This window comes from Ochotona princeps, chromosome 26 (assembly GCF_030435755.1).
Source record: "Ochotona princeps isolate mOchPri1 chromosome 26, mOchPri1.hap1, whole genome shotgun sequence".
In the NCBI taxonomy this organism is placed as follows: domain Eukaryota; kingdom Metazoa; phylum Chordata; class Mammalia; order Lagomorpha; family Ochotonidae; genus Ochotona; species Ochotona princeps.
In genome coordinates, this window is record NC_080857.1 from 662,641 (window position 1) to 687,063 (window position 24,423).

General features: G+C 67.1%; 1 protein-coding gene across 2 annotated transcripts; it reads right to left on the reverse strand.

Annotated features, from left to right (window-relative positions):
* Window positions 1–589: 589 nt before the first annotated feature.
* On the reverse strand, window positions 590–19,064 carry KIF26A (kinesin family member 26A). Of its 2 annotated transcripts, XM_058655510.1 has the most exons (15): window positions 18,882–19,064; window positions 18,389–18,646; window positions 13,823–14,188; window positions 11,079–11,245; window positions 8,027–8,228; window positions 6,605–6,799; window positions 6,200–6,293; window positions 5,834–6,096; window positions 5,566–5,749; window positions 5,325–5,487; window positions 5,027–5,189; window positions 2,192–4,832; window positions 1,776–1,981; window positions 1,253–1,403; window positions 590–1,160 (listed from the first exon to the last, which is right to left on the reverse strand). In XM_058655510.1, exons 1-15 carry the CDS (start codon window positions 18,921–18,923, stop codon window positions 979–981), a joined length of 5,277 nt encoding a protein of 1,758 aa, XP_058511493.1. In that variant the 5' UTR covers window positions 18,924–19,064; the 3' UTR covers window positions 590–978. The 2 variants fall into 2 exon arrangements, with proteins under 2 accessions (XP_058511493.1, XP_058511492.1); XM_058655509.1 differs by lacking the exons at window positions 590–1,160; window positions 1,253–1,403 and adding an exon at window positions 1,479–1,686.
* Window positions 19,065–24,423: the final 5,359 nt, after the last annotated feature.

Sequence of the window (24,423 nt, forward strand, 5' to 3'; positions counted from 1 at the left end):
GGGCTGGGCAGAGGATCAGACCCCGGCAGGCAGCACAAGCTCAGGTGTGCCAGGGCCTCTACAGACCTCACCCCCAGCCCTGTGGGGTGAGGTCCCCGAGGCTTGGGAGGGGGAGACCATCCCACCAGGCTGGCTCCTGACAATGAGTCCCAGGCACTGGGGCTGTGGTGCATCCAGGGGGCAGTGCTGCTGGAGTTCTGTGCCAGGCGGCCAGGCCCAGGCACAAAGGGCTTGTGGGGAGAGCTGTGATGGCTTCGCAGGCTGAGGCCCGGGCAGGAGCAGACAGCAGAGCTGCTGCAGCCCCAGCCTGGGCCTCCGCAGCAGCAGGCCAAGCAGCCGTTGCAATAGGCGGCTCCTGCCAGCAGCCGCAGCCACACTGTCCCACAGGTGGGCAGCTAAGGCCCACAGGCCTGCTTCCCATCAGCCCCAGCCCAGGGCCTGCGGTGGACCTGGAAAGCTGCAGGGCTGCAGGTCCTTTGGGACAGCAACAGGGGCTGTGCCCACCTGGTCAGGCAGGACGGGAGTGACCAGAGCCAAGGACCACGGACACACCTTTTATTCTGGATGGACACTGCCGGAGCTGCGCAGGTCACCCCACTCCCCTCCACCCCCGTTCACACACACATATCAGACCCCAGGGTTGCACCTGCCAGGGGGCAGCCCCTATGTAGAAAACCACAGAAACATAGAAGACCCTCTGTCTCCAAAGCCCGCTATTGGCAAAACACTATAAAAATACAGCCCTAAGAGACCTTACAAAACCCGGAGGGCGGGTGGTTTTGGTAAGAATTCCTGCCTGAAGCAGGCCTGGCATGCCCGCCACGAACTCAGGCGGCGCCCGGCCTGGCGTCTGCTGGCCAAGGAGTCCTTAGCACCAAATGTGAACAGGACACAGTCCAGCTCAAGGTTAAAGGCACTTCGTGGCTGCGGAGGGCAGCGGCCGTCTGCCCTCCCTCATGCCCGTCTCCACACTGAGCCTCAGACGTCCACCTCCTGGGGGCCCGGTGCGGTGGCCACGGCGGCCACACTGATGTCGAAGCAGGTGACCATCATGACGCGCGCCTTGCACAGGTTCACACACTGCTCCAGTCCAGCCGTGGCCCGCTCCAGCGCCTCCAGGTATTCAGCTGACTCGGGCTGCAGCTTGGGGTCCACCTCGACTGGGGGCAGCAGGAGGTGAGGCACCGGTCAGGGGAGCAGCAGTGGCCAGCACGGGAGATGGGCGGGGCACCGGGCACGGGAGGGCACTCACACTGCTCCAGCCAGCGGCCTGGCTGCAGCATCAGCCGGCCCTGCGTCTCCGCCAGCTCCTCACACAGGCGACTGTGCTTGGCCCGTGCCTCCCGCAGCCGCTGCTGCCTGCGCTCAGCCAGCCGCAGTTGCGTGCTGACACTCATGGGACCCTGGGCATAGGGGTGGATAATCAACTCAGACACAGGCAAGGGGTGGGAGGGTGTGGGCGCTGGAACAGCAGGCTGTGATTCCCCACATCCCAGTTGGGGTGAGCTCGACCTTGAGATCCCTGGGCACCTTCCAGGGTTACTCAGATGCTGGACACTTGGGCAGGACCCAGAGACCCCCAGAACGTAGGGACAGCAGTGGGGGCTGCAGGACTCCGCCTGCCATCCACCCTCAGCTCCAGGACTGGACGCCACCTGCTCCTACCTTCTCTGCGTCCTGGGAGAGCTGGGGGCAGGAGGAGAAGAGTTCAGGCGTCTGCCCACCCCAGAGCTCCCAGCCACCCCACCGCGCCCCCTCGCGCCTGTGGCCCGGACCTGGGTGGGGTGGTCCTGCGGGGCCGGCCGGTGCCGCTGCAAGCGCTCCACGTCGTCAATCTCATATACCTTGATCTCAAATGGCTCCTTCAGGGAGCCAGCCAGCGGCGGCGGCAGGTCCACCCACTGCCCAGGGAGGCTGGGCTTGCGGCCCAGGGCGGCAGTGTCTGGCAACGGGGCTGGGATCAGCCGCCGCCGCTGCACTCCTGGAAGAGGGGCAAGGGCTGAAGGATGGAGGCCCCTGACCTGAAACTTCTCCCTCTGGGACTCGCTCATTCCCCTGCAATGCGGTTGGGCCCCCTGCTATTCTCACAGCCCCACCCCATACCCTGCCCCTAGGGCAGCCTCAGCTGGCCCCCAGGACACTGGTGAGCTCGCAGGGAGTCCAGGCTCTCCACCGAGGCTGCCTCACTCACCTGTGGTCCTCTTCCTGGGGGACTTGAGGCTGCGGGCACGGGCGCCGGGGGACGCCCCGCTCTCACTCATGGAGTCGGGGGCGGAGGAGGCGCTGCCCGTGGCCTCACTGTCCCTGATCATGCTCTCATAGCCGCTGCTGCCGCCGCTGTGGTAGAAGAGGGCGGTGCGGCCCATGGCAGGTGGCAGCTCCCCGCTCAGCACACTACTGTTGTCGCTGCCGTGGCCGCTGCTGTAGCGCTGGGGCCGCCGCGGGGCCGTCACGGTGCTGTACGGGGAGGGCAGGGCCGGCCACGAGGTGGGCAGCTCCTCGGCCACGTTTACACCACTGTCGGTGCCACTATCTGAGTCAGGAGAGCCCCATGAGGGACCACCCCTGCTGGGGGCCACCAGCTCATGCACACGGCTGTGAGTGGCCCGAAGTGCCTGCTTGGTGCCCATGACGGTGCCCCGGCTGGCCTTGGCCACCACCCTGGGGCCAGCCAGGGGGCTCCCCGGGGTCCTGCCTGCTGTGGGGGCCAGCGGCTTTGCCAAGGCACCCACAGCTCGAGGCCCAGTGGCAGCCAGGCTCCGGCCCTTGCTCCCGCTGCCTGGGGTCCTAGGGACTCCCACTGCCTTGGCCGAGCTGCCCCTGCAGGAAGGAGCAGGCGTGGGTGTGGGGCTGGCAGGCGGCACCCCTAGCTTGGGCACAGCCCGGGGTGGCCGTCCAGAGGTTTCCCTGGCCTTGCCACTGCTGTGTCCCAGGGCCTCGACCCGCTCGGGGGAGGCGTGGCCTGCCGCTCGCTGTGCCCCCTCCACCCTGCCCGCCCGGGCCTTCAGGCTGGTTGGAGCCCGGCCACCGGGCCTGGCCTCCTCTGAGCAGGGGTGGATGGTGGCAGCTGCCCGGCCCAGGCTCACAGCCTGGGTAGGTGCCAGGGTGGCACCATTCTTGTGCCCCAGGCTGGACTTACGCACAGGCGGGGCTGGGGGGGCCACCCCACCAGGCCTGGGAGAGAGGCCCCCCTTGGGAGCTGGACTCCTTCTGCTGCCTTCAGCAGTGGCATGGTCCCCAAAGGCTGCAGTGGGCATGCTCACCCCCAGTGTCGTGGCACCCCTCCGCAGAGCGGGGATCTGGGCAGCTGCATCTGGCCGGGGAGCAGTCCTGGCTGCCACCTCACACCCATCAACCACCCTCTGGGCACAGGGCAGCAGCCCTGGGGCTGGCCGAGCTGAGCCCACCTGCAGCAAGTCCCACTCGCCTGCCTGCAGCAGCCAGGGGTCACCAAAGAGGCTGCCAGGGTCAGGCGGGTTCTGGCCCAGGGGACAGCAGCCAGTGTGGCCAGCCTCGGAGTCCATCCTCGGCCTGCGGGGCAGGCTAGAATGGATGCTCTGTGTGGCCACAGCCTGCCGGGGTGGCCCAGCATGGGCCAGGGCTGGGGCCATGACCGCCTCCGCTAGCTGAGAACTTGGGGCCGGGCAAGGGTTGGGATGCTGCAGGAGCCCGACACTGCTGCCCTCAGAGCCGCCGCCCAGGCCAGGAGGCCCCGGGCACTCAGGCCCAGCAGGCGAGTCAGGGCTGAAGCTCAGCCGGGACACAGGGCCACAGCCCTTGGCACCACAGATGCTGAGGTCACTCAGCCATGAGCTGATGCGGGGCTCCGGCCTGCCACCTGCCTCAGCTGGGCCTCCAGGTGCCTGCGCAGTGAGGGCGTCAAATTCATCATTGATGCTGCTGATGATGCTGACGGGCCGGGACCCCGAGGCCAGAGCCTGCAGGGAGCAGTCACTGTGATAGCTGGCCAGGCTGGGGGGCCGGCCACCCGCTGCCCCCAGGGCCAGCTCCTCCACCAGCGTGAACACCAGCTGGTCCTCCCCGTTGAGCGCGACAGGCTGCTGCAGGGTCACCGTGGTGGTAAGCAGGCCCCGCTCCAAGCGGTGGCCATGGGCAGACAGGGGCCAGCCCGCTTGCTCACTCATGCCCACGGGAGGTGTCCGGGCCATGCTGCCGCTGCCCCCTCCACAGAGGTCCTCAGCTTCCAGTGGCGGTGGTGGTGGCGGTGGTGGCGGGGCCGGGCCGGGCAGTGGTCTCCGGCCCCCATCCACCATGACTTTGTCCAGGGTGCGTGGCTCAGGCTGAGGGTGGCTGGCATCCTGGGCGCCGGCCTTGGGGGAGTCAGGTGCAGCCCAGTGGCTACTGGGGCCAGGGCCAGCGTGAGGGGCACCGCTCAGCACGGGGGAGCCCGGGGCCTTCCTAGGGGCAGTGGTCTCGGGCGGCTCGAGCCTGCGGCCGGCTCGGGCAATGGCGGCCTGCGCAGCATCGTTGCCATCAATGCACTCCAGGCGTTCCTGCAGCTCTGCGAAGGTACTACAGCGCAAGTGGTCAGCATCCCGGGCACCCTCAGACGGCCGGCGGCGGCTCAAGACAGGCACAATGGGCACGAAGTCAGGAGGGCCTTCGTGGTCGGTAAGCTCCTGATCTGACAGCGGGGCACCCCCAGGCCCCACGTAGATAACTGTGTCACAGGACTGCTCACTGCTGGATGAGTACTCAGGGTCGCCAGGGTCCGGGGCAGCCAAGCGTGGGTGACAGGGCCGCAGGGGCGGCGGGCGGCGTGCCCGGCCCTCCTCACAGGAGCTCTCCCCTCCTGAGGAGCTGGACGCGCACTAGGGGCAAAGCAAGACAGGCCTGTGAGGCTGCCAGGTCCCCATCTCCTCTCAGGACCGCCCAGCAGCGTGGAGTTCTAGGCCAGAAGGGAGCAGGAACAGAAGGGGTCCTGGGGGCCGCCCCATGAGGACCCCGTGGGGTCACGCCCCTGGACACAGGTCCAGCACCCGTGCTCTCCTTCACCTGTGCCCACCTTGGCCTTCTTCCTGCGGAGACGGTGGACACGGGCAGCGAGCTGCACGGTGCTCAGTGCCTCAGCATGCTGGGCTGGCGCGTCAGAGATGTGAGCGATCATGGTGGTGCGGCAGCCAGTGGCTGCCAGGGCCTCACGGAGCAGCAGGCTGAGCTTGTGGTCCCTGGGGATGGCAAGAGGGAGCTCCGAGGCTGAGGCCAGTGCAGGTGGTCCCCGGAGCAGTGCCGCCAGGAAGTGCCTGGGCCGTGGCAGTGCCCAGCCCCACCCCTGCCAGGGGCTCCCAGGTGCCCACGCTCACCTGTAGGGCACATGCTTGGCACCATTGACTAGCGCCAGGATGACGCTGCCCAGGGCCGGCAGTGACAGATCCAGGGAGCCCCCTGAGGCCTCTCCGGCCCTGCCGGGCACAGTCTCACAGCTGCCCAGGTCCAGCAGGTGCAGGCGGCTTCGTCCTCCAGACACTGGGAGGGCAGCACAGAGCAGTGAGCTGCAGCCCCCAGTAGATGCCCCCCCACCCCCCAGCGGGGCAGGGCGCCTACTTGCTGCCTGGCCCCACTTCTGCACACGGTACTGGTAGACATGCAGCGTGAAGAGCATGTGTGAACCATGCCTGGCCTCCTCACCGCAGCCCACCCGACTCGTACTACGAGCAGCCAGTGCTGCGTCCAGGTAGAAGGCCGCCCGCTCGGCCGTGGGCGCCCGGAGCTCACTCTGCTTCTGCAGCTGAAGGGAGAGGGGGAGGCGACAGGTCCCAAGCTGCCCCGGTCACCCCACGCCCCGCTGCCCCCTGCCCTGGCCTAGGCGCACCTGTGCCCCACACACCGGGTCCTCTCGAAGGTACACGCCTGGTGACTGTGTGTCCTGGAGACTGCCAGAGGCCACCTCGGCCAGCAGGTCCCGCAGGCTCTGGTCACGGCCACACAGCTCCACAGCAGAGACACGGACGGAGAAGCGGGTGCCAGTCCGGTCTCTGCGCTCGCTGAGCAGCCGGAAGAGCCAGCAGATGGCACAGGGCATGACACCCAGGTTCTGTGGTGAGCTGTCCTTCCCGATCATGGTGTACGACTGGCCTGGGGCCCAGGGGGCATGTCAGGCCTGGGCCCTCGGACTCCCCACCCAGCCCTTCCCCTGGGGAGGACAGCAGATTACGGACAGACCCGGCCAGGAACTCACCAGCGCTTGTCTGGCCAAAGGAGAAGACGCAGCCGTCAGACCCGCCAACTACAGCCTGTAGCACGTCGGCCACGGCCCCCGAGCAGACTTCAGCCTGGGGAGGATGGACAGTCACACAGATGCCATGGCCAAGGCCACCAGGGTGGGTCATCCCTGTCCGTTGGCACATGGGACCAGAGCAAGGCATACAGACAACACGCACACACTCTATCCAACCCAGAAGCCTCTTTGGCCTCGGATGCATAGCGGAACACATGGGCAGGGCTCGCTGCCTGGGCCCCGAGGGATGGTCTGAGTGAGACCCAGCTCTGAGCAGGTGTGGGCCAGGGAATGAACCTCACAGGGCGCCGCCCTCTGCTCCGCCCTGCCCCGCACAAACACAGGGTCCCCCAGGTCCCACCACACCTGCTCAGAGTCCTGGGGGAAGACAGCATCAAAGGCAAACATCCTGGGGACCGTGACCGCGGCCCCACGCCGGAGGCCGGCGACCGGGTCGTAGAAGGCCACCTGCTTCTTGCGAGGGTCCACCTTCAGCAAGGACGTGGACTCGGCCGAGTGCACCGCCCCCTGTGCCGGGCAGACCCGCAGCAACACCTTCACCTGCAGAGCCAGGTGAAGCAGTCACGTGAGCCCCTGCCCTCGGCACCCAACTACAGCCCGGGGCGGGGCTTGGCAGGGCTGTTGGGCCCTGCTGCCCAAGCCCACAAGGGTGGTCACCGGAGGAAAGCCTTGCAGGATGGGGAAAGGGCAGGCAGGCCGGACACGGAGCCCCGAGCAGGGGGCAGCTGGTACCCATACACACTGGAGTCCCCACTGGACTTGGGGTAGGCCAGTGGGATCCCTGACCATCAGAGCAGCCGAGCCCGGTTCCCGGCCCGGCTTTCTCGGCCACAGCGGCCGAGGGTTGCCCTGCCTCTCCACAAGTGGCAAATTGATACGCAGCACTGACAGCCAGCTGTAGCCGTGGGGATGCGGGGGTGCAGGGCAAGAGCGGGGCAGGTGCGGGGCAGCCGCGGGGGTGCGGGACAGGTGCGGGGCAGCCGCGGGGGTACGGGGCAGGTGCAGGGCAGGTGCGGGACAGCCACGGGGTACGGGGCAGCCGCGGGGGTACGGGGCAGGTGCGGGGCAGCCGCGGGTCCGCTATTACGCGGCTCAGGACCCTGCTCCATTAGGTGGAATCGATTCTTCTCCCGCCTGCCACTGCCCACAAAACCATCCCACCACCAAGCACAACGCAAATGCACACTTCGCTTCCAGCACCTCAGGTATTTCCTCCAGCGCCAGGCCTGCGCCCCTTCAGGGACTGGAGAGGGTCCCCCAGTTCGCGGGAGTCATTGCACTGCAGGGTGAGCTCTCCCCAGAGCCACAGGGGAGGGGCGTGGCAGCCCAATGCCCCCTTGTCCCACAGAACAGGGGTGTCTGCCAGGAGCGGGGGAACCCTCTCCTCTCTCCTGGCAACTTTGGCCTCCCACCCCGACAGCCACACAGTCCAGTCGGGAGCAGGGAGGAGGGTCAAGGCCTTATTGGCCTGCGGGGGGCAGTGCCTAGGTGAGCAGCTGGCGGGATGCTGAGCCCTGACGCCAGAGGAAGCAGGCGCCGACGAGAAGACATACCCTAGGGCCAGGGGTGCTCAGAAACACCCTCTCGGAGGTACCCTGGCCTTTCTTAAGCCTCCGGCACCTTCGGGGCTACTGATCCCAGGGGCACTGGGGACCAAGTGCAGGGTAGCATCTGTGCACAGTGAGACCAGGGCCCCTGGACCAGAGCCCCAACCCCGAGACCAGCACACAGTCCCAGGACACTCCTCCCCCCTAGAGATGGGAGTACCTTTCCGATGCCGCCAGGGTTGTCCTTGGCCTTGGAGGCAGCCCGGAGCAAGCAGGGGGGTACAGGGGGCGGCCCCAGCTGCAAGGCCCTGCTGAAGTCAGTGGGATACACAGAGGCACCACGGGCACAGGACACAGGTGCAGGGGTGGGTGGCGGGGGCGCCTTCTTGCGCCTGGAGGCCAGGCTGAACTTCTGTGCAGCCCTGAGGGGGAACACAGGGGACAGAGTTCAGCAAGGGGCCCCTCTGCCTTCAGGACGCCAGGGGCCCCACGGCCAGCTCCAAGACCTTCTGCCCACCATGGGCCTGACCTCCCTGCTGGGGCGTGGGCGACAGGAGCCGGGCTGGTGACTAGGTCCCCTGCACCCCGCCTCTAAACTGGGACCTCACAGGCCCTCAAGCAAGGCTCAAGTTGGCCAGAGTCATTTTCCAGCAAGCCCACACACAGCCAGCACAGCCAACCCCAGGCCACACAGGCGCTTGCACCCGGGGCATTCGGATACGGGGCTGGTGACCAACCATCGCTGTGGACCCCCGAGCGTGCCCCAACCACACAGGTACACACATCCCCACACAGACACATGTGACACAGGACCCAGGCACATGGCTCTTGGCCCAGGCTCCCCACACTTGGGGACCCTGCCTGCTCTGCCCCATGTCTCAGGTGGGCCTCCCTCCCGGGGCTCGGCTGGCTGAGGACTGGTCTCAGAATCTGTCCCCCCAAGTCCCGTCATGGCTGTCAGGATGCCCCCTGGGGACACAGCCAAGGAAGGGCTGTGGGTGAGGCTGCAAGCCCCCGCCCTGGCTCCCCCACCCCCCCCGCACCTGTTCTGGGCACTGAGCTGCGGCGTCTCCCCCAGCATCGGGGGCCTGCACCCCAGCAGCGTTCACTAACTCCTCGTTTTTTAACACGTGCTGTCTGTTAAGAGACCCCAGGGACACCTTTGCTCCGAGTGAGGCGTCATGGCAGAAAATAAAAGTAATCTATGACACAGGGCGGGGGAGGGGAGGAGGCTGCTGCTGCGTCCACATGCTGGCGGCTTGGCAGCTCCTTGGCATGCAGGGGGCCAGGGCCCGGCACGTCTCATGGTGCCACCAACATCTGCCCTGCACCAGCTGGCGCCCTAGATTGTGTAAAACCTCATGCCTAGCAAAGGCCAGGGCCACCCGGGCAGCATGGGCAGCGCCTAGGCCAGCAGGGTGACAAGTCGTGACAAGAGGAACTTGGAGGGGTGTAGGCGGCAGCTTCCCCCACCAGGCACACTTGCGGTGTGGCAGCTCAGCCCTACTCTTACAGACAGGGCCTTGGTCAAGGCCAGGCCAGGCAAGTGTGGGCCTTGCACAGACAGCCTGGTGCCAGAAGTCTGGAAGGTTCTGAAAGGTGTCTCCACCACACATCTTGGCCCCCGGCTTGAAAACAGCTCCAACAATGTCAGCCAGCCAGAGCACTGCCTTGGCGTGGGTGCGGCAGGGGCCACAGACATCCACGGTAGAGCTCGCAGAGGAGGGTGGGTGGCAGGGACCCACCCTCTCCTAGGAAGACAGCTCCACCAGCAAGCTTGCCTGCCCCCCTGCCAGCTTACACGGCTGCCTCCCCACCAGCAGGGGTACTGGGGACAGATACCCCCATGCCCAGGCCTCCATCACAGGAGAGCTCGGAGCCCAGCGACGGGGCATAAACCAATGCATGCCCGAGTGAGTGACCAACTAACCCAGCACAGGACCTGTCCCACTGGGCCACTCCTGCATCCCCAGTGTCCTCCACTGCCACCCACCACCCAGCCTGGAGGTACCCTGGAGCAGGACACAGGCTGGGGCTCATAAGGAGGGGCAGGGGGCTGGTGCTGTGGCCCAGCATCCATCGGACTCCCTGTTACTGGCCTGGGAGGACAGCAGAGGATGGCCCAGGCACCCGAATGGGAGACGCGGATGAAACTCCAGGCTCCAGGCCTCGTCCTGGCTCAGTCCTGGCTGCTGTGGTCACTTGAGGAGTGGCCTCGATGAAGCACGCCCCCCCCCCCGCCTAATTAACCAGTACATGAATGAACCTTGAGAAGGGAGGAGCTGGACAGGGAACCCCAAGCTGTGCGTGTGCCTCCCCCGTGAGGTAGCCCCCTCCCCAGGCCAGGCTACAGCCCCTACCTACAAGACCACACATGGACACCAGTTCAGAGCACCCATCCCCCAACTCGATCCCCAACCTGACCCCTGACCTGCCACCTGCCACAGATCTTCAGGAAGCTCCTGGGGCCCCTCCTCAGCAAAGCGTCTGTGCTGTCCCCACCCCACACAAGCGTTTCTATGGTAACTTTCCAAGGTCAGCGCGTGGCACAGGCAGCGCCAGACAAAAGGCAATCACTGGTGACTCCCCTTCCCCCACCCAGGCACCCCAGAAGGTGGAGCCAGGGAGCGCCCTGCTCATCATAGGCCCAGCGCGGCCTAGGAGGGCGGCAGCTGCAGCGGCCCCTCCCCCGCCGCCTGGCCAGCGGGCCTGAGCGGGCTGGGCAGAACTGCCCCCTGCCCGGCTGAGGGTTCCAGCCGGGCTCTCTGGCCTAATGGGGGTGGCAGCCCAGGCCACAGCTCAGCCTCACGACAATGCCCCGTCACTCCCCAATCAGGCTGCAGCCCCTGGGGACAAGGCACAACCCTCCCTCGGTACCCGCCCCACTCTGGTGACTGGCTGAGACTCACACAAGTGTGGCCGCCCTGCTCAGGCGGCTAATGGGACTGCAACCCACAGCTGGGCCTGCCTCTAGTGCTCATTACCACAATGACAAACAGGCTGCATCCCACACACACCGGTCTCAGCACCAGGCCCAGCGACTCCGGCAGCCGGGCAGCAGACAGGCAGGGTGCACCAAGCCCCTGCATCACTTGAGTCGTTCCCAGGAGCCCCGTTTCTCCTCGCACACCCCAACCCAGCCACCCCAGGGGGCACGGGCGGAGCAGCCTGGGCCCATCTCACAGGTGGGCAGAGGCCAAGGCCTCGGGGCAGCAGATGCTCCCTGCACAGGCCCTCCTGCCTAAGGCCAGCCCACCCCACCCCCCACCTACCTGATGAAGAACGAGGCTGCGGCGGAGGGGCCGGGGGCCGGAGTGACCAGAGCCGACGTGCGTGTCCCCGCGTTACCCCACGCCTTGGACACACACTCGGGGCCTGCCATGGGTGGGCCATCTCGGACCGTGTCCGCCACCGCTACTGCAGCCACGGCCGCCTCAGCCTGTAAGGAGGGATGAGTGAGGTAAGGAGAGTGGCTAAGCAGGGACCTGCCCGTGTGGCCCTCCTCATGGGCCTTCCTGGCTTCTCAGTCAGGGTCCAGGAGGGTACAGCACCTCGCTGCCCTGCGCCTGGGGCTTCACCCGGGACTGGCTTGGGCAGACACGGCTGGCGTGCACTGTGGCATTTCAGAGTCGGCGGCACATGGGGACTTGCCCTCTGGGGACCCTGCCACAGGCATGCCCAGCCTGGTCCCTGGGGCCACTCCTCAGCCCCTACCCATATGTGCTCTCTGCACCCAGGCAGGCAGAGGCCAGGGTCAGACCAAGGCCAAGGCTGTGGTCTAGCTGGGCCAAGAGGCCTGGTGTTCTGAAGTGGGAGGCAGGCCTAGCCTATGAGCAGTGTTCCAGGGACCCCTCAACCAGCAGAGCACCTCAGTCCATAGCTGACAGCCCCACACTACCCCCTCCCAGAGCCCAGGCAGAGCAGCTGGGAAGGTCCAGCTGCGTAAGGCCACAGTCTCCAGCCCCACGGCTCCTGCACCAGTGCCCAGGGTGCGTGGCAACACAAGACACCTACGGGGGGCCTCGTGTCTCACCCCCCTCCATGGTGCCTCCTTGGAAAACCAAAGCCATTTTTTGCGAGGCAGGGTGGCAAAGGCCCAGCCCACGGCCACACCAGGCTGGGGCACGCAAATGACGGGCATCACGCCCCACCCTACCCGTCCACAGCAGGGCAGCACAAGGAAGAGGTCACAATGTCCTAGTGACCCCCCAGGCCCAGACTTATCTTAAAGTGACCCTGGCAGCTGCCAGGGTCCAGGGCTGCTGTTCCCACAGCCTGCCTGGCATCTAGCCGCACGGCCTGCTCCTGCCCACGGACTCGCATTCTGAAGCTGATGTGGGGCCCGTGGGGCCGCCCTCGGTCCAGGATGGGAGGACCTGCAGCCTGCAGCTGGCTGGCCAGGCCTCCTGCACTGACCTGTCTCGGCAGTCCCACTCGGGCCTCGGCGTCACCGTCCTACGCGCTGCGGTGACACGGCCCTGTCCAACGGGATGGCCACTGCCAACTCCTGCCAGAGCAGAGCCCAAACGTGCCGAAGAAGCTGAGAGAAGGCAGCTGTCTCAAAGCACGGGAGGACGGGGGAGGCGGTGGGGGCGGGGTCATGACACGGGGGCAGGGCAGAGCAGGGGCAGCCACACGGACAGGGCAACGGAAGCCGTGACAGCAATGGGTGGGGAAGCAGGAGAGAGCAGAGCGTGAGGCCCGGCCTTCACACCCGTCCCACCAGGGGACCCCCAGGGCCTGAGCCTGTATGATCCTGGCACACCCTGGGGCCAGGTGGCTATAGGGTGCCCCTGGCAACACCCGCCAGAGCTCGGGGACCCCAAGTGCTCCAGCCTGGGCACCAAGCCTGCGTCCCTGCCCCCTTACCGCCAGGAAAGCCACCCACATCCACACCCCGAGCAGGTGGGCTGCATCCTGCAGGGAGGGTCAGGGCCAGGAAAGCCTGGCTCCCGGGGCAGGCCACTGCCAATACCTGGAACCCACAAGGGCTCACAGCACAGGCCCCCAGCCTCGCTCCCTGGCCGTGCTCAGTGCTGGTGAAGTGGGCTGGGGCAGTGATGCCCTGCCTGTGGCTCCTGGGGGCCTGGCCTCCCTGGCCCACGTCGCCTGTTCAGCCTCCACCCAGCCCTACAGCATGTCCCCTAGAAGGATCAAGTCCCACCTGCTGCGGTCGGATCACCTGACCCTCTGCCAGAGGCCAGCTCCACCCCAGGCACTTCCCAGACCACCTCAACAGCGGTAGCATCACATATGTCCTTCCACCCAGCAGCCTAGCCCACAGGCTGCCGGAGGGACTGGCCAGGGAGTGGTCTCCCCCACCGCCATCTGCCAAGGAGCCTGGCCCCGGGAGGGGGAACTCAGCCTCAGACATGAGTCCCTGGGCACCCAGACCTGCGGTCAGGGGCCCTCAGAGGGTTGGTCACTGGGAGGATGGGGTCTTGTGGGGGGTGAGGGCAGGGGAATGTCCAGGCTAGGGAAGCAGCACCCAGGCCGCCCTCATACTCCACCAGGCACAGTGCAGAGAGCTAGCCACCGGCCAGGACACGGAAGGTCCGGCAGGCCGCACAGGGCTCCTGGCTGCTCCTGGAGTGCAGGGCTACCCAGCACCCGCCTTTCAGCCATTGCTTGGTGTTTTACCCATAAGGCGAAGGTCCAGCCCCACTGTTGACCCCAACAGCCAATGGACACATGCCTCAGGCACAGAGACCCACCCCAGAGAGTTCCCACCACCTGCTAACCCAGTCCTGGAAGCCCAGCTCAGGGCACCCCTCCTTCCAGATGGAAAACTGGGGGCAAGCCCCCAACTCAGTGGCCCCAGGCTGGGAGTGACAGCTTCAGGGGTGTCCACAGTCACCCCAACACAGGCAGCTCCCCAGAAAGGGGCCAGGCCAGGCCACTGTGGGAGCGAGCTTGGAGCCGAGCCCGAACCTGCCCAGCCCGGAGGGACCCTGACCCTGCCTGTGGGGATTCAGGGGCACCAGGAGTGGACAGCCCCGCCCAGGCAGATACTCACCAGGCAGGTGGGGGGCAGGAAGCTGCTGACTCTGGAGACGCCCCACATTCCCTCAAGGCATTGTTGGGCCTGGATGGTGACCGTGCTCAGGGCTCCGCCCAGGCCCGCGGGGGACACTGACACCTGCACACTGGGGCCCGGGGCCCAGGCCAGCCCCTTCTTCCTGTCTGGCCCCGAGGGGCTTCCACCAGGGCTGTCGGGGTCCTCGCGGCTGGCCGGGCCTTGGAGCAGGTGCTGGGCCTCACGCATGAGCTGGTGCAAGTGTGTGGAGCAGGTGTTGCAGTGGCCCTCAGCTTCGGGGGTGCAGGCAGCCAGGGCCCCCGGCACCGGGGGCTTGTCCAGAAGCAATGCCGAGAGGCAGGGCTCCTGAGGACAGCAAGGAACAGGGCACAGTCACGCGACGGGTAGCAGGCCCAACACCGGCCCAGCACCGAGGCCCACGGCAACCCACCTCCCTGCCGGTCCACACCTCCACGCAGGCCTGTGACAGCAATGCCACTGGAGCCTCAGGGCCTCCCCTCCCAAAGGCCAGGGCCGCAGGGGGGGCTCAAGCTCCAGGTGAACCACTTGCCCCCCACTCCCGGGATGCCCCCACCGCCTAGTCTTGTCCCCTCCCTGACCTGGGGACTTAAATCTCTAACAAGAGACATGGGCAAGCCCAGGAGCCAGGGAGGCCGGGAGGCCCCTCGTCCAGGCCAGGAGCCAGGGAGGCTGAGGGGCCTGTCGTCCAGCCTGGGGGCCAGGGAGGCCGGGGAGGCCCCTCGTCCAGCCTGGGGGCCAGGGAGGCCAGCCTGGGGGAGGCGACACTTTCCAAAAAGAAGGAAAAATGTAATGAACCAATTTCCCTGATGGAGGGGTACTGCCAAGAGGCCAACAATCCCCCCCACACACACATACATTCCTGCTCCAACGCAGCCCTGCAGGGCTGGGACTCTGAACACCCAAACCCAGCGAGCCACTCGTTCAGGCCCACTCAGGCCCTGGCAGCACAGGGGTGACCTCCAGCTACTGTGAGCCCACACATGACACCCCACAGCAATGCAGTGTGTGCGAGGCAGGGTTGCCCCAGGTCCTGCCGCCACCCGGGACCTCTGGCCTTCTTCCATCCCATTTGCCAGCCCCTACTCTGCCCAGGTGGACTTCTCCACTCAGCCGGAGGCAGCTCACGGGAAAGGAAGTGCCACCTGCCACAGTCATTAACCCAGCCCTGCCCACCCCATGCAGCCCCTGAGGACGCCACCTTGCCAACCCCTCCACAGGTGAGGGGGCTCAGAGCAGGGCCCAAACCCATCTGAGAAGGCACCAGCACACCCCCATGCCAGCCTAGTATACCACCCCGCCCTCCACCCCAGGGCCAGGTCCCCAGGAACTCAGCGCAGCCAGGGCCCACCTGGCAAGTTCCAGGCCTCCTGGCTCTGGGCACCCAGCCTACTCACTAGGCCTGGGCACAGCACCCCAGGAGGATGGGCCCTGGTTGAACCCACTACAGGGCTGGCACCCGCTCCCTCCCGGGGAGTAGCCTCAGCCGCTCCAGCCCAGCCTGCTGGGCTCCCAGCTCCTCCCCACCTGGCCACACAGACTGGCGGGGCTGAGGGGACAAGCAGAGGCAGGAGCAGGGGGGTCTACAAGGCTGAGGAGCCCTCAGCAGCTGGTAAGCCCAGTGGGCATTTACAGGGGCTGGGCCCTGATTACCCAGCTCAGGCTCCAGAAGGGACAGGAGCGGTGCAGCTTCCCGCAGCACCGGTTCCCCGCCTGCCCCGCCCTGGTTGAAGCTGGGGTGATTCAAGTGCCTGCCCCCAAGGGTGCTCCCTCTCCCTTCCAGTCCTGGGGTCCCCCTAGAGCCAACACAACCTGACCCAGCTCCTAGGCTGAGAGCCCCTCTCTGCAGCCCTGTGTTCAGTCACCCATCCACTGCATGGAGAGGTATTTCCCTCCCACTGGGTGCTGGGCCTGGCCCAGGGTGTGGGGGCCCTACCCCCACACTGAGAAAGGGCCACTTCCACACGACTTCTGTGTCACCCCAAGCCTTCTGCTGGCTCCCCCATGAGTGGCCGCAGGGACACAGCCACCCAGGCCCTCCCCGCAGGAGGCCGCTGGAGAAGGGGCAGGGGCGACGCACAGCCACGGGTGACAGCCAGACCCCAAGCAGCCGCCACTTCCAGAATGGACAACACGTCCAGGAACGGCCTCCAGGCTGGGGCCGGGTGCTGCCGCCTCAGGGGCCCATAGACATGTCCACGCAGACAGCCAGGGGCCCGACTTCCCCAGGCCAGTCACAGCTCGCTGCCCAGGCACCCCAAGTACCTAACAGCCAGACCAGAAAGTGGGCAGCCCAGCCCACCCAGCACTGGCCGGCACACATGGGCCCGGAGCCAGCCCAGCTGGCCGGCTCAGCCACAGACCAGGCCACTGAGGTCTCCTCTCCACAACGGTCTCCCTTGTCCTCCACCCAGGCCAGCAGGGCTGCAGCCGGGCAGCAAGGAGGCTTCAGCCGGGAGGGCTGTCACAGGTGGGCTTCTCAGAGGGCAAGGGGCAAGGGTGGCCAGCTGTCCCCCTCCCTGGCAGCCCTTCATCTGATCACAGCCAGGACCCAAGACCCACCCCTGCAGCCGCCATCAGGCCTTTTCCGCCCTGGGCCATTCCCAGCCAGGTGGAAGCCGCCGAGGTTCCCAGTGCCAGAGCCCACCACCAGTCACAGCTACAGGAGCACACCCCTTCCAGCTGAGTCATCCGTGCCCCTGCCAGCCTGGCACTGCTCAGCAGCCGGACAGGCTGGGAAGCAGCCCCCACAGCTGCTGGCACCTGGGCTCAGCCCGAAGCCCCGCCATGCGGCTTCCAGGCACAGCGGGTCCCAGCAGGTGGAGCCTGGGCCACACATTCCCCGGTAGTGGTGGTAGCTGGCAGCCAAGCTCTGTGCCCAGCTTCGTGTCATCAGAGCTGAGGCCTGCAGGGTTGGAACAGGCTCCAGGCACAGGTGGGGGTGAGGGGTACCCTAGAGCCCAGCTCTCTGAGGTAGCTGCTCCCTCCCCCAGCCACCAGGTTAGAGAGAGCTTTCTGGACACTTGGGAGAGCTGTGGGCAGGAATAGCTGGGAACTCATGGGGTCTCCACAGGATCTTGTCCTCCGGAACGTGGCATGGGGGTGGCGGGCAGGGGTACTGCTCTGCCTGGGGCTCCCACAGCCGGGCATGGGGAAACCTGTCACTCCAGCCTGCCTCGGCACAGCTACTGGCAGGGACAGGGACGGTGTCTGGTGGGACTTAAGGCCATTCGACTGCAGCCAGTCTGCTGTGGCCCTGCTGGGCAGGCAGGAAGCAGGGAAAGCACATGGGGTCGGGGGCGTCAGGGTAGTGTCCCCAGCGGCTCACGGCACAAGGCATGAAGGGTGGACACAGCAGGCCAGAGACCCAGCATCCATATGGGAACTGGGGTCCTGGCTGTGGATGGTCTGTGGGCCTTTCCTCCATGGGACGGAGAGGAGCTTCCCGGGGGCCGGGGCAGCAGTGCACCAGCAGGGAGACAAACCCAACAACCCCCACGCCGTGTACCAGGCTCCACTCCCTCCCCAGGTCTCCCAGTCTGGGAACAGAAGGGGTGACGTCCCTCACCAGAACCATGGGCAGACAATGGAAAGGAGGCCCCCAGCGCCCACCCCGCCCTCCGCAACAGGAGCAAGGAAGCCCAGGTGCGACCTGCAGCACCATGGCCCAGGGCCTGGACAGCAGCAGAGGCAGCAAAGGCCAGTCCAGCCCCAAAGCACCACCCGTCTCTGGCCTGGCTCCCTCTCCAGGGCAGCAGGTGGCCCTTAGCTGCCGCCGGCCATCAGCAGTCTGCCCCAGGTCACCACCACTGGAACCCCACATGGGCCCAAGGACGCAGGGCTTGGCAGAGGCCACTGTCCATTCTGCCCAGCAGGTGCCCACGGCTCAGGTGCACACCTCCTCATTTCTGGGCACAGAGGCCAGGCAGGGCCTGGACCAGACACCAGTGTGGCTCCTGCCTGCGACAGAGGGTCTCACAGCCACCAGGCCCCACGGCCCTCCTGGCTGGCCTATATTTAGAGCAGGGAGGACTCTGGACTGCCCAGGATCCGGGCGGGCTTCCGCGGGAGGCCCCCCTCCCAGGCTCCCGGCATTGTTCCTTGGAACAATGGCCCTGCTCCTTGCAGGACCCAGGGACTGGGAGCCCTGGGAGCCATCTCTGGCGGCACCCTGCCAGCCGGGCCCCAAGAGCACACGGCCCACACAACAGAAGCCTCAGTCCTGGGGCACTCGGGTGCCTGACTCTGGGAGAGCTCCAGCTGTGAGGGACCCCCTCCGGCAACCCCACGCCCTCCCCCTCCCCAGGTGTCTCCAGACACCCCAAGGCAAGCTGCACCAGGCTGCCAGCAGTGCGGGCACACCCGGCCTGGGCGGAGCCACCCCACCCTACCAGCCCGTGCCAGCTGTGGGACACAGGAGCCCAGCCCAGACACCCCTGAGAAGCAGGCCCACGGCAGGAACACGCAATGGTGGTGGTGGCAGGAATACCCAGGCCTGGGCACGAGGCCTTGCCTAGGGTCACTTACCCGGAGGGTCGTCCCCGGCCCGCTGACCAGCTTCCAGGCCTGTCGCTTCAGCTCCAGCAGCTTCTCCTGGCAGTGGCGGCACCAGTCACTCCCGCCGGCCAGGTGGCCCTGCTCTGGACCTGCGCCGGCGCCCTCGGGTGCGGGACGGCTTCCGCATGGGTCCTGCTCAGGCCTGGCGGGCAGCCTCTTGCGCGGCGGCACCTCCAGCGGCGGTGGTGGCTGCGGCGGCGGCTCCCGGGCCGGCCCGCTCTCAGCTGCCTGCGGGGATGGGGCGGAGAACTGTGAGCCAGGGTCACGCACCGACCAGGGCGCGCGCAGCTCGGGACGTCTTGGGACGTCTTGGCCAAAGTTGTGGGCTCGGGGCCTAGCTCCTCCGTGCGCGCACGGGAACGTCCCGGCTCGGCGCGCCCAGCAGAACAGCCGGTCCCCGCCCTGGCCGGAGGCGCCGCCGTCCCCAGCTAGGGTCCCCGCTGCCCGCCCCGGCCGCGCGTACCGCAGATGGGGCCACCCACAGCGGGGCGCCGCGGCCGCCCATGGTCGGGACGCAGGAGGGGCCTCGCGGGCGCTCCGGGATGCCACAGCTAAGTGATCCGGCCTGGGGGCGCCCCCATGGCCGGCCCGAGGCTGCGAAGTTACCCCGGGCGAGTGGCCGCCAGCGCCCGGTGTGGCCGCCGTCCGGCTCTGCGGCGAGGCGGGGCTGGGGCTCGGGGCGGGGCGCAGGAGGGTGGGCGGCGCGTGGGGCGGGAAAGGGAGGGAGGCCCGCCAGGTCCCGCCCACTCCAAGGACCCCAACCTGTTAGGTGAGTCCCGGACAAGGAGCAGGGATGAGGGGGACACCCCCTACCCTGCGCGGGGACACGCATGCGCCTGCTACTCTCTCGCGGAACACGCGGGTCCGCGTCTCCCGGGAAGCTCGGGTGGCAAGGCTGAGGCCGCGTGGAGGGGGGACAAAGGAGTGTCTGGACTTCCACGCCCCGACCCCATCCGCCCGCTTAAATCCAAAGCAGCCCACGTGCCACCCTGTGGGTCCGTGCGTCGCGCGCGAGTGCTTGTCGCCTGCCGGCGGCCGGGACGCATAGGATGAGCGCACGCGTGTCCTCGGCGCCGCGCGGGACCTGTTGTGCAAGGGACCCGGCTGGGAGGTCGCTCCGGTGCGGGGTCCCGGCTGCGACCGAGCCCCGAACCACCAGCGCCACGAGGCAGGCGCGCTGCGAGCGCCCTCTGCCGCCCGCGCACCACACGTCCCGGGCGGGGAAGCGCACCCCGGCACCGTCCCGGCGGAGCCCCCAGCCCCCGCGCACACAAAGACCCCAGCCGCCTCCAGGGCGGCCCTTCCCGGTGCTGGGCCCCACCTCCTCCTGCACAGATAGGGGTGCCGACAGCCTCGCGGCCGCACGCACTACTTATGATCTGAACCGGGAAAAGCAAGTGGGCTGAGCCCCCCAGTCACTCTGGGATCTCCAGGCTGCCGACCCCCTTCCACGCGGAGCTCGTGGCGACCTCGCGAAGGATAACGCCAAGGCACAGGCATTGCACCTATGCCTCACCTGCTGAGGGGCTCATGGCGTGGGGCCCCCGGGGCGCGGCTCCCACCCCCTCCCCGTGGCCCGGAGCCCTGCGCCCCGCGGCCAGCCAGCCACACCCGCAACTTGAGTTTTCCGCGCTGCTGGGGCGCCTGGGGCCACACGGCTGCATGCTCGACCCCGGCCCTCTGGGGGTGCGCAAAGGGCCAGAGCCACCTTGGGGGAGCCTCCGATGCCCCTGCCTCGCTCCCCCCGCACCCAGGAAAGAGCCAGGTGATCTCTGCGCTGCGCCCTCACCCTGGCCGGCTGCCCCGCGCCCTGCCTGCGTCCAGCAGGGATGAGGCCTCAAAGTAGGCAGGAGGCAGGCGGAGGGAGGGGTACGGCTCCCCCCCCCCCGCACCTCCTGTCCGGAGCCGCGTGACAAAGTCGCGGGACGGCGCCTCCCGGCCAGCCGGGCCTCACCTTGCCTCGCCGCCGCAGGAGGTGACTTGTGAAGCCCAGGATGATGTCGGAGTCCAGGCAGAACGCCCCCATCTCCAGCAGGCTGGGGACCTTGCGGGGCGCGCCGCCGGGCGGCTCGGGCGGCCTCGGGAGCGCCATGGAGGAGCGGAGCGCGGGGAGCCGCTGCCTGCGCCTCCCGCCGCCGCCGCCCCGCCCTCGCGCTCGCTGGCCGCGCGCCCGCCGCCGCCGCCCCGCACCGCGCCGCGCGCAGGGCCGCTCGCCAGCCCCCCGCGCCCCGGCTCTGCGCCCGCCGCGCGCCGCCGCCGGCCGCCACAAGACGCTCGGTCCGCGGCCCCCCAGCCCCGCGCACGCCAACCCCCCGCCTCGCGCGCTTCCGGCCGGGGCCCCGGCAGAGGGAGGGGGCGACGCAGCTGAACGCGGTTCGCGACACCTGCGCCGACAGCGCCAGGCCCTTCCCCTCTCATCTACAGTAGCGGCTGGGCGCTCCGAGGCCCCAAGCCCCGGAGACGCCCGGGATCTCCAAGCGCTGGGCAGGGGGCGCACACCCCCTCCCCCGGGCGCGGCCTCTTACTCTGACCCTGGGCATTCCCCGGCTCCCTGTAGGCAGGGTTCCCTCCCCCAGGACACCCCTTCCAGCCCGGGACCTGCGCTCCTCGCTCTGTCTGAGCAGTTGAGGACAGGGCGATAGGCACACCGTCTGGACCCTTCCGGCCCCCACACAGCTCCACTGCCCCCTCCCTGCCGCCAGGACCCCACCCCGGGGTGGCTGGTGGAGGAGCCTGAAGACCTCTCACCTGCGCCCTCCTCCCTGGCCAACAGTTCCCTGGGACCTCGGGGGAGGGGCTCCTGCGGGTAGGCCGCTGCTGCTCCTGGATTGATGAAGGTCGTGGGGGGATGTTTTCATCATTTAATTTACCAGTGCGGGGCAGAACGGCCCCTGGGGACATGCAGGCAAGCCTGCGCGCTGAGCGAGGCCCTTCGCGGTGCAGCATCTCAAGGCACCAGGAGCCCACCAGTTCCAGCCCCCAGGCCGGTGGGGTGGGGAGCGGCACCAGTCCAGCGCTATGCAGCTGGCCAGCTGCGGACGGAGGCAGCAGAGCCAACACTAGTTAACCACGCTGCAGGGGAGCACAGGCGTCAGGTGGGCCGCCTGGAGCTGACAAGTGCTGCCTGGCTGCAGGGGGCAGCGTTGGCACACGCCTGTCGGTGTCCACTCACTGTTCCCATCTGAGGGGCGTGCCCAGGCCCACAATGGTGGTAGTGGGAGGGACTGGCGGGGAGCGGGGTATTGAGAGTCCTGGTCAGGCCCTGCCTGCAGAGCAGACCCTGGCAAGTCACTGGGTCCCCTCGGTCCCCTCCCACCTGTGCCACCTCCACACCCTGCTGGGAGGAGCCTGCAGGCCAGCCCAGCTTCAGCACCGTGGCCAGCGCCCGGCTGGCCTGTGCTGAGCCCTTGGCCTAGAGCTGTTGCCGCAGCAGGTCATCAGCCTGGCCCTCATGTCTGTCCCATAATGTCTTCCTCCTCCCTGTGTCCCCACCCCTCTCTGCCACCACTACCACAGTGGCCACAGGGATCACTCCCACCTCCCACCCAGCACATCTGCTAAGACCTCCAGGCAGCTCCCATGCCCCCACCACATACAGAGCAAGGCTGCAGTGCCAGCCCCCTTCCTCAGGGAGTGGTGCCAAGGCCCACTCAGCCCAGCCTCGGGATGAGCCAGGCTGAGCCCTGGTGACCCACAGCCGACAGGGCAGCTCTCTGGCCAGCTGGAGAGGTGCCCACCTGCCTGCCCCTTCCCAGCTCCTGGGAAGAGATGTGTGCAGCCCTGGGCATGCCCACTGTAGGAATTCCGAGCCCTCCCTGGTCCCCAGCTAATGCCCCAGCCCCAAGAGGCAGCAGCGTCCCTGTGGCCCTGGGCCTGCCGCTCTGCCCCTGTGTGTGCCTGGCACACATATCTGGCACTGCCACAAGCGGCCAGCAGGTGGTGCACCTTGTCCACAGCCAAGGCAAAAGACCCGGCTGACGTGTGTGTGTGTGTGTGTGTGTGTGTGTGTGTGTGTTTGACTTGCCTGTGCGCATGGCCACCACTGAATGCAGCACCTGTTACTTGGGCCAACAGCTGGACAGGTGGGGCAGCTGCTGGCTCCAGCCACACGGAGGGGGCACTTTGGGACCCAGTGGGACAGGCATGGCCACAGCAGCCTGGTGGGGCTCCCTCAGAGGAGGCGCCACTGCGTCCCACAGACTCGGTACCATTTGGGGAGCACCTGAGGAAGCACTCGGCAGTTAAAGCATCACCCGCAGACTCCAGGGGAAGGATGTCTGAGTCATGGGGGCAAGGGGCACAGGGTGGGGTCCTGAGACCCCGATGAAGCCGTCCAGTGCTGGGGCGCAGCGAGGTGAGCCCCTGGCACCCCATGTTCCAATCCAGGCTGTCCCCGGCTGGTCTAGCTCAGCCTTGGCCACTGCTGGCACTTGAGGAGTGAACCCACGGGTGGGAAATCTTCTATCACTCTGCCAAATGACAAGGACCATCAGTGCGTAGTTGTATAAAAGGCCGACACCACCGTAAAGTTCCAGATAGCTGCGAGAATGGCCTGGGCTTCCCAATAGTACAAGACACCGAAGCCCAACTTGGTGCCACGCGTGGGAGAAGATGAGACACAGCCTCCCTTTCTTGGCATCAGAGAAGGTGGGCTGTCCCTGAGCGAGGGGCTAATCAAGGGGCAAGAAGACGGGGACTCTGAAGCAGGTGCGGGGCCTAAGGCCTGCAGAGGAGCCGGCAGCCGGCTGTCCTATGGAAGGCCTCAGAGAGAGGAAGAAGGATACAGGGAGGGTGGACAGGCCACACGTGGAAGGGGCGGAATTTCTATCGGAACACAAGGATTATCCACAGCTGTGAATCGAGCGGGGCAAATCAAGAAGCAAAGCAATTGATTTAGAAACCCTGCAAGAGCCCTGCTTGAGCCTGCTGGGGGGCTCACCGCTGCGAGGTGCTGTCGGGATGGAGACAGGGCACGCACAGGCTCAGGGTGCGCGCCACAGCCTGGTGCCTGATTGAGCCCCCCACCCTCTCTGATCTCGCTTCCCGCTGACATGCACCCTGGGAGGCAGCAGGTGGCACCCAGTAGATGGACCCCTGCCATTTGCATGGGAGACCCCGGCGGGAGTCCAGGGGCCCAGCCCTGGCTGCTGCAGGCATCTGGGGAGTGAGCAGCAAGGAGCCCTCTCCCACTACCATTCTGCAACAGTGGGAAAGGGTGGGCGGCTCTGAGAGGGACACAGCTTGGAGGGGCCAACACCTGAGTCCCACACCGTTTTCAGTTGCCAGCCCAGGCGGGCTCAGGTCACAGCCCGGAGCTGTGCTCATAGCCACACAGAGGCTCAGCCGGGGGTTGGTTTGCGCTGTGCCGGGTGCTGGCATAAGTCCCAGGGGCAACATTGGGACTGGCATACACTGAGTGAAGTTTCCATCTTGAAAGTGTGATCATTCCGGAGACAGAACATGAACAGAATACACCATGGGTGCCGACGTGCCTGAGAGCCTGGCCCTGCAGCACAGCCAATGAAGCAGTGCCCTGCAGCGCTGGGATCCCATATGGGCGCCAGTTCCTTCACTGACAGCTCCCTGCTCGGGTGTCTGGGAGGGGCAGAGGACACGGTGCAGCTCCTGCTCAGCCAGACATTAGCACCCATCTGGGGAATGAGTCAGCACTCCACCTCTCTGCCTTTCAAATCCATAACTAAATCTTTTGCAAAACAGAATGAGTTCAGTGCTGGTGGCAGACCTGCCAAAGCTGCCCTCCCCTCCTCCCTCCAGAGTAGATGCTGCCACGGGCCACACCCCCCATGGACCAGCCCTGAGCACCAGGAGCGTTGAAATTCTGTTTCCATCACTTGAAGAGGGAGCTGGCCATGGCCCGGTGGGGACTGTGGGCCGTGATAACACAGAGGAGTGAAATCAGCCCTCAATCCTACAAGTTGGGGCGACACAATGGATGGATGGGGGAGACCACGCAGGCCTGTGTCCAGCGGCCTCCAGGCCAGAGG

Bases quoted from the DNA above. Each gene is read 5' to 3' on its own strand.
- KIF26A (XM_058655510.1), bottom strand. From the start codon at position 18,923: ATGGGCGGCCGCGGCGCCCCGCTGTGGGTGGCCCCATCTGCG. The intron at 5,488-5,565 runs GTAGGCGCCCTG...CTGCCCTCCCAG, and splicing joins GAAGTGGGGCCAGGCAGCAA to TGTCTGGAGGACGAAGCCGC. The intron at 4,833-5,026 runs GTGGGCACAGGT...CTTTGCCCCTAG, and splicing joins TCCGCAGGAAGAAGGCCAAG to TGCGCGTCCAGCTCCTCAGG.